Below are 8572 nucleotides of genomic sequence, written 5' to 3' on the forward strand. Positions count from 1 at the left end.
TGTGTGTGTGTGTGTGTGTGTGTGTGTGTGTGTGTGTGTGTGTGTGTGTGTGTGTGTACAATTAACCTCATTTATTTTAATTCATTCTTTTATCTGTTTACATTATACCCCTGTTCAGCACTGTGGCTGAGACTTGATGTCTTTTAAATGTGCTACACAAATAAAGCTGACTTGACTTAACTTGACTATCCCATCTGGAGAACCACCAAGCAGCCCATTGTTGGATAAAAACAGTCTCCTCCTTGATAACTGCTCCAGTAGAGTCAGTATACAGCTGCTTGGCCTTCGGTTCATAAAGGATCCCCCAATCACATGCCTTTGGGGATGAAAATATCTCTTAGTCATAAATGCTTCTTAGAAGCACAGACCCCTTTTTACTAACAACTTACTTTACATCCTTTTGTCAGGTTCTACCGGCCAAGCAGAGTCTTAAATAATGAAGGAGGGTATGAGCTCCCCTGGAGTGCACCCACGACCAAACCAAAGTTGCTAGCTGTGATAGTCTTCTTGCAATATACCAGCCTTTTATAAAGAAACACAAATTAGGAGACACAGTTCACTAAAATTTCTTGCTTAACACCTAACAGAATTAATTTATTACCACAATGCATTCTTTGTTTGTCCAACTGTTGCTTCCTCAACCTGTTTCTTCTCTTCCTCGGTCGCAGCCAGTGACGACAGTACATAACTGGCCTTGTCTTCTGCTTGGGCTAAATCCAAGTTCCTCAGCACTGCATCGAATTTCCTGGCTTTTTAAAGCAAAAGGATTTTAAAAGTTTTAATGGGACCAAGCCATTTTGACCACAGAGTAGACAAAGTCGAGTACAAAGCATACAAAATACATATAAAATTAAAGTGGGGATAGTGGAGATGAACAGTCTGATGTCTGTAGTTTACATACATGTAAAGGCAGAAATTAGGGACATACAGTTTTTATTCATAAACACCCCAAAGAAACAACATTCTAACAATCAGTACCTTCCTGGTTCAAAGCACTCTCCAGGTCACAAAGTGTGGTTATCCACTAAAACCATTCCACCGTGTACTGAATGTAAAAAAGTGTCACCCAGTTTAATTGGTCTCAGACTGCCTCAAAATACCTCAGAATATGAGAATTCAAAACTATTTTTATGTCTCTCAGATTGAACCAGTCAGATTGAGCCGGATATTACATGCTCTGGCCATTGAGTCCCATCTAAACCAACCCAGACAGAGCCTCACGGGGTTGACCTTTTGTGGGAGAAAAAGGCCACAGTGAGTTTGTCACCATATGCTGATGATGTAAAAGTCTTTATGACCGGGCACAACAAAATCAGCACTCAGAAATTAGCATTATATGAACCAGCTTCTGTTGTTTAGGTCAGCTGGTCAAAATGTGTTGGCCTTTGCCAGAAGAGTGGATTAATAAAGTGAAACCAAAAATGCCAGCTCTGCTGCAGTGGGACAGGGAGGGGATGAAATGTTTAAGTGTGTTTCTGGGAAGGGATGACTTCCAGATGAAAAAAATTGGAAGGGTTTACTAAAAACTGGTGAGATCTGCTGGACCCAAGCCCACTGCTTGTCTCGTGGGTGCCTCTATATGACATACAGCTGTCTTATAGAGGGAGGACCTTGGGTTTTAATAACTGCACAAAGCAGTTATTAAAAACCATGTGAGGAGCATTGACTATGACAACCATCTGTAGAGCCAGGAACCAAATAATGACCATCTACAGCATTGGTGTCAAACTCCAGTCCTTTAGGGCCAGTGTCCTGAAACTTACAAATGTCCCTGCTACCACACACCCCAATAATATTAGTAGGTCATTTGCAAGACTCTATAGAACACTATAGATCAGGGTGCTGAGGTGGCAATTCAACCACTGAATTCATGTTACAGCTGCTCATGAGTGAATGAACATGGTGCAATAAAAAGTACATTTTTCTAAACGCTTACATTATTCTCCAAGAAGGCTGGGTACTCAAGACCGGTTCCCCCGACCCAAAGGCGCTGGGAACAAACCTTCTCATCCACAGGGAGAAACCCCAATGTACAGGCAGCAGAGGGGATACTAGGATACCTACCCCAGCCTGCTGCCTCTCACCTAGGGCAACTGTAGACTGAGACAGAGTCCAGCCACTCTCTCGGAGACTGGTTCCACAGCCTAAGTCGTGCGTTGAGGTGAGCCAGACTATATCTAGCCGGTACCCCTCAACCTCACGCACTATCTCAGTAACCCTATCCTGGGCAGGGTGAATTGTTCCCTTGGTTGTATACTCGTAGGAGTCTTTTCGGTCTTTGTCTTATCCCTCACAAAGGACAAAATTGCAATGGGACACCCTACCAGGTGGGCAAAGGCCCCCCAACAACCTAGCCCCTGGGATCCCTGGGACACACAAACCCCTCCATCACAATAAGTGCTTAATAATAACAATTCCATGTATCCAAGTGGAACCTATTTAAACCAACGTGAAAAGTGATTCCTTTATTTGTGCTGTACTGGAGCAGAGCTAACATTTTAGCAGAATGCCATACATACATAGTGACATAGTGATGAGAATAACGGCATTATTATTAGTAACGCCGTTACTAATGCTGTAAATGTTTCAGCTTTCAGTAACTAGTAATCTAATTAATTACTATTTCTATCATTACAACGCTGTTACTGTTATTAACAAGGTGCGGATGCGTTACTACTGTTTTTTTTTTTTACTTTTTCAATACACGGTTTAAGCTGTCTTCAGCTTATTCAGAGTTAGGGGTTGAAACAATCGCACGTGTGCTGCTGATTGGCTGAGAAAGAAAAGTAATCATATTAAACAAATCACATGACTTCTTTAAGGTGACATAGTAACAAGATGCTATGTCAGCCCAAGACAAGCCCGAGTCTCTATTTTTGTGTTAAAAGTGTGGACTTCAAACTATATACCTGTTTTTTAAATTGTGTTGATAGGCCACGTAAAACCAGTCATGATAAAAAATATATACCAGCGGTCCCCAACCCCTGGGCCTCGGACCGGTGCCGGTCCGTGAGTTGTTTGATGCCGGGCCGTGAGAGTTGAGGCTCAGGTGTGAAATGTCTGGTTTTCAGGGTTTTTATCGGTTTTCAGCGTTATTTTGTTATCGTTTTTATCGTTAACTCTGTTTTCCTGGGTCTGTTCATGTGTGTTATGAATAAATCTTCTTTTTTTTCGGTACTGGTACTAGTTTTATTTTGTTGTATTTATCCGCGACACCTTAAAGGCCGGTCCGTGAAAATAATGTCGGGCATAAACCGGTCCGTGGTGCAAAAAAGGTTGGAGACCGCTGATATATACAATGTCTTTTCCTGAATACTATTGATGTGTTTACTGTGTAAGGATGGCGCTTGTGACCAAAAAAAAGAAGTACCATACTGACCAATCAAAAATGATTTGGCAACATGGCAGAGGGAAGAGGGGAAAGTTCTAGGAGCAATGGCAGCGAGAGAGAGAGCAAAAGAAAGAGAGAGAGAGTTTTGAGATGTGAGATATTTGTGACCTTTAGCGTGTTTGGATTGTGTAGTTAGTGTGTAGTCTTGTGTAGTTAGTGTGTAGTGTAGTCGATATTTTTTTGTGTGTGTGTCAGAACAATGAGGCGACTGCTGATTGTCACAGTTGCTGCCAAAAAGCCACCAAAGTCAGATTACAGTGTAAACGGTGTCTGCAGGTGGAAAACAGGAGTGATACACCTCCTGCTGTCAGGCCTGCAGGTACCACGCTTGTGATGAGGTCCATTATCTCATAGTGGACAGAAATTATTTTTTGGAGTGGCACAAATCATTTTGTGGCATCTTATTTGATGTAGAACAGCTGATTGTTCTGTAAATAGTTTTAAATGGTTATATAAAAAAAATCCTTGGGTGCATTTTTAGGTAAATAGCTTCAAAAAACTTTGTTGTTTACAAAACTTGTTCATAACTTCTTAAAGTTTATAATTTATCTTTGCATTTCAAGTTAATGATTCATTAAACATGTTTGTGGTTCTTACAGTAAAAATATAACCTTTTTCTACTCTGATTTTATGTTTTTGGTCATTTTAAGTACACCAATAGTTACTTTTCCTAGTAATTAGTTACTTTTATAATATTGCAACTGAGTTACTAACCCAGTTACTTTTTTGAAAAAGTAACTATTAACCAAAACTAATTACCTTTTCATAGTATTTTGCCCAACACTGATACATACATTCTTACATGCGTTCCCTCATCATTCATCCGCAGAATAAAATGAAACAGCAAATATAAAAGTCTAAATACAGTTGTGCTAATAAGGATATTGCATTTGTCGTTAGGTAGCAGCCATCGAGTGTAAGTGATATTGATTATTGTAATATGTTATGCTAGTGTTTTATTTACCTTATATTTTAAAAAGTTATCATTAAACTATTCACAATTAGAGGAATTTTGCAGATATTGAACATTTTAGCAGGCGTACAAATCTGTTGAACAGTTCTCCCAATTCTAGAAGTTTGGTCCAGGCAATATCAGGCTCTTTTTCTACAAAACACTACATCTCTTTATTATTATTGTTATTATTATTATTATTATTATTATTATTATTATTATTATTATTATTATTATTATTATAAATGATCAAAGTGTTCGTGTTTAAGTACGGCATCTTTTCAAATCAAAGACACTGAATCTAAGATAATTAAGTTTTAAAATGTTTATTTGGAAGTTTTTTCATAGGATGTAGTTATTTTTTAAATGGTTTGTACATACTTCTGGCGTACTGTTTTTAAATTTAGTCTTCCTTTTGTGGTAGGAAGGAAGAAAGAAAGCAGTTCAAGAGTTCAAGAGAATGAGGAGGGTCGTGGGAAGAGAGATGCCATTCGCCTGCACGAAGTCTACACTCTGGAGACAGTGGTGGTAGCAGATTCGGACATGGTCCAGTACCATGGTGGTGAGGCAGCACAGAGGTTCCTATTGACTGTTATGAATATGGTAAGATTTTTAGAATCAAACGCTGTTTTTGACTTCCCTCACTTGAGTTTAAGTCAAACCTAAACTGTTTATTCAAATACATATAAGTGTTTATTTAAATACAGAGACTGATGCATTTCTAAACCAGTAAAAATGTTGAAAGAAGCTACTCTGTATTTAATATGTGAGTCAACGTCATTAAAAACCATCACATGGTAGCAGTAGGAATAACTTTTTTAGTGTTTGCTAGTATAACTGTCTTAAAGTTATACTGAAATTTGCAATTTCAGCCTTCTTGTGTACTGTTTGGTCTCATACTTACAATACTACCTCGGAAACCCAGTGCACTTTAAATACAGATCGATTTTCCTAAATTCTTATACAATTTTGTTGCAGAGGGACTGAAGCCTATCACATTATCATCAGGCGACTTTACACACTCGAGTGTGTTACCCTTATACTCACAACATTAATGCAGGCAACTACACTCTCTTACACTTAGAGCCAATTTAGAATCACCAGTTAACATGACAAGCTAGTCGTGTGTTTGCACCACTGCACAATAATGCTGCTCATAACCAAATTTAAAAAAACCCAAATCTTTTAAAATACATAACCAGTTAATATCTGTTTAGGCTATGTTAGGTAGAGTTGTTTAATTTATGTCTGATAGAAAAGTGTGATGTTGATGTCAACTATCTAATCCAAGTGGATTAAAATATTCATTTGCAATAGTCAGTTTGTTTATTTGCATTAGCAGGTTATCCATCCATTCATGCATTATTTCTAATGGATGTTATCAGAAAATTGTCCCATAAATTTTGACATTCACTCAAGTACAGTATGTTGATGATTTTTTTCCTTTATATGACCTTTCACATGGTTCAGTTGTACTAATTCTTTTTTTCAGGTCTACAATATGTTTCATCACCCGAGTCTCAGAGTTAGACTAGACATTCGAGTCACCAAGCTGATGCTGCTTTACAACCGCCCAGTAAGTCTGACATTTCGCCGTCTTTGACCCACATTAAAATTGCTTTCAACCCTAACAACCCGAGTTTCATAGGTTTGTGAGATTACCTCTCTCTGAGGAGTGTGTGTGTGTGTGTGTGTGTGTGTGTGTGTGTGTGTGTGTGTGTGTGTGTGTGTGTGTGTGTGTGAGAAAAGAAATTAAAAAATCCCCTTTTTCTCTTTCAAAACAATCTGCCAAACTTTACAGGCTTTTTTCTAAATTTCATCTATGCAAAGATTTATTCTCAAGGTGTGCCTTGTGTGCATCCTTTCAGTGTGTTAAAATTGCTTTATGATGACATTTCTTTCACTTTTATAACCCTGTTTTCTTAAAATGTGGTGTACTATGTATACAATTCAATGATTACATATAGTGTAACTCACTATCTTTGATTCCAGTTCGCACAAAGACAACAAATGGCAGCAAAATTATTTATTTTACACATGTTGGGATATTGTATTTGTTTTAAATGTTATGTACTTATGTGGTATGTAGCTTTTGTTGCCATGATGCCAGGTCTCTCTTGGAAATGAGATTTTTAATCTCAATGAGATTTTTACCTGGATAAATAAAGGATTAATAAAAAAGCACACATACTGTAGTCCAGCGGGTGTGTTGGTTGGTTGTTTGCTGCTAATAGACGTACATTAGTTTATGTAAGCTAATTAATAACCAAAGCCAAAACTAAATGGAATATAAAGAGACTAAAACTATAATTCGGTTTCGGGGGTCACTTTGGTATTCCCCCTGGCTGCAACAACGAGTTTCATGTTAACAAATGAAGAATATGCCGTCCACTTTCAGTTCTGTCCAAGTGGGTCTTCCGTTGTTTGGCTAGTGTTAGAATTTATTTTTTATCTTTAAGGCTATATACCTCATAATTTACATCACACATTTATCCTTTACTGCACAAATGTATGTAAAATCAGGTAGTTTTGAATGCAGACTGTTACACTATGACCCCCTGTCAGGTATGTGGGTGAGGGTTGTGATACATACAAGAAAACAGGGCCATAAATTCTGGTGTTTGGGAATGCATTCCTCCCACCTTCTACAGGCCTGACCAGAGGACAGTTGCCATGGTGATGGCATTGTTGCATGCAAAAGTTTCATCTCTATAAAAGGAGATGTTCAGAAATGTGTAGAAGTTGAAACGTGAGCCGTACATGAGGTCTAAAGGCTTTCCTCCAACTTTTGACCAATCGTCTTAACATACATACAGATAAGATAAGAACTTTATTTATCCTGAGGGAAATTATTTTGTCTGCCTAGGTGTACCAGCCTTTTGTCTCTGAGCCAGAGAGATGGAGGTCCATGGCGGCATGTAAAAGTAATCTGAAATCCGTTTGATAATAAATTGGGAAAACTTGTAATTTGAGCATATTTGTTTTCTCTCTCATAAAAAAACAGACAATTCTGCACCCAACATGGGGCTTGATTGAGTTGAGGAGAAGATCACCATTGGCGAGCAGAATCGGAGCGATGTTGATTTGAGCCTCGCCAGATATTCTGAACCGAGCCTAGCTGGTTGCTCGTGAAAGAAAATGGGCCTAATAAAAAGGTAGGCAGGATTGCTGTTATTGAAGCATAGTTTTAACACTAGTGGCATTGAAATGGAAAAATCTACCTGTTAGCTGTAATGCTCAGGTTTGTAAAGCACTCTCCTCCACAGTGTAAATAAGTATAGCGTTGAGCAGAATCTTTTTGAGTCCCCAGACCAACAACCTGGTGTCTGACACTCTAAATTTAGTAAAAAGGGGTCACTCGCTCACATTTGGGCTTTGCTTTTCTTCACTTCTAATATGAAGTAATCCATTCAGGGACATGACTTGAGGGGTAAAAAAGGTCTTTAAAAGAGTCGTGGCATCTTTTCCTCTGAGTCTGTTTTTTGTTTTGCTTTTTTCATCGCATACATCAACCTCTTTTCTTTCCCAATCCTGCTTCAGTAAGAAACATAGTTATGTTTGTGGTGTGATTTGCATGTAGTAAGCTGTTATGTTGTTGTGTTTAAGATTATTGTATTGCATAAAATACTGCTTATGGCATCAGCTTAGTACACGCGACCAGACCAGAGTCTCCAGCTTGTCGGTCCCACGAACCACCTGATTCAAACAGGCTCTCGTCCACACAGTGCTCATTTATAAAGTGCTTTACAAACCTAAATATTACAGCTAACAGGTGGATTTCCCTGTGTCTGTGTAGGTAGTCAAACATCAAAGAAGCACTTACTGCTAAAGAGACAGACTGAAATCATTGGTTTCTTAACATAAAACTCATTGTTGCAGCCAGGAGCAGTGGAAACGTGACCTCCTTAGACTGCTTTTTTAGTTTTAGTGTCCTTATTTTTCCCCTGAGTTGTTGGTGCTTTTGTTAGTTAACTAATATGAACTAATGTTTGTCAGTTGAACCCAATCAATCAACCACCCAACCCAGTGACATCACATCGTGTACTGGCATAAGATGGTGCTAAGCATGTTCTTAAAAACCTTAAAAAGTAAGTGCTTAAAGTTAAAGTGAAAATGAAACACTACATTTATAAAAGTCAAAGGAGCTTGCAAAGAAAAGCGTCTGGACTTCTTTAAGTTGCTTGAAGACGTTTCACCTCTCATCCGAGAAGCTTCTTCAGTTCTAAGGT

At 38.5% G+C, this 8572-nt stretch overlaps 1 protein-coding gene across 1 annotated transcript in view; it reads left to right on the forward strand.

Moving 5' to 3' along the window:
• adamts17 (ADAM metallopeptidase with thrombospondin type 1 motif, 17) overlaps nucleotides 1–8572 on the forward strand; it is a 104190-nt gene that overhangs the window by 21524 nt on the left and 74094 nt on the right. Inside the window, exons 4-5 of the mRNA XM_005742860.1 lie at nucleotides 4768–4946; nucleotides 5836–5919. Of these exons, the coding sequence (XP_005742917.1) occupies nucleotides 4768–4946; nucleotides 5836–5919 (263 nt within the window). The remainder of the gene's footprint in view (nucleotides 1–4767; nucleotides 4947–5835; nucleotides 5920–8572) is intronic.

This window comes from Pundamilia nyererei, unplaced genomic scaffold (assembly GCF_000239375.1).
Source record: "Pundamilia nyererei isolate P.nyererei 1_Seehausen unplaced genomic scaffold, PunNye1.0 scaffold00124, whole genome shotgun sequence".
NCBI lineage: Eukaryota > Metazoa > Chordata > Actinopteri > Cichliformes > Cichlidae > Pundamilia > Pundamilia nyererei.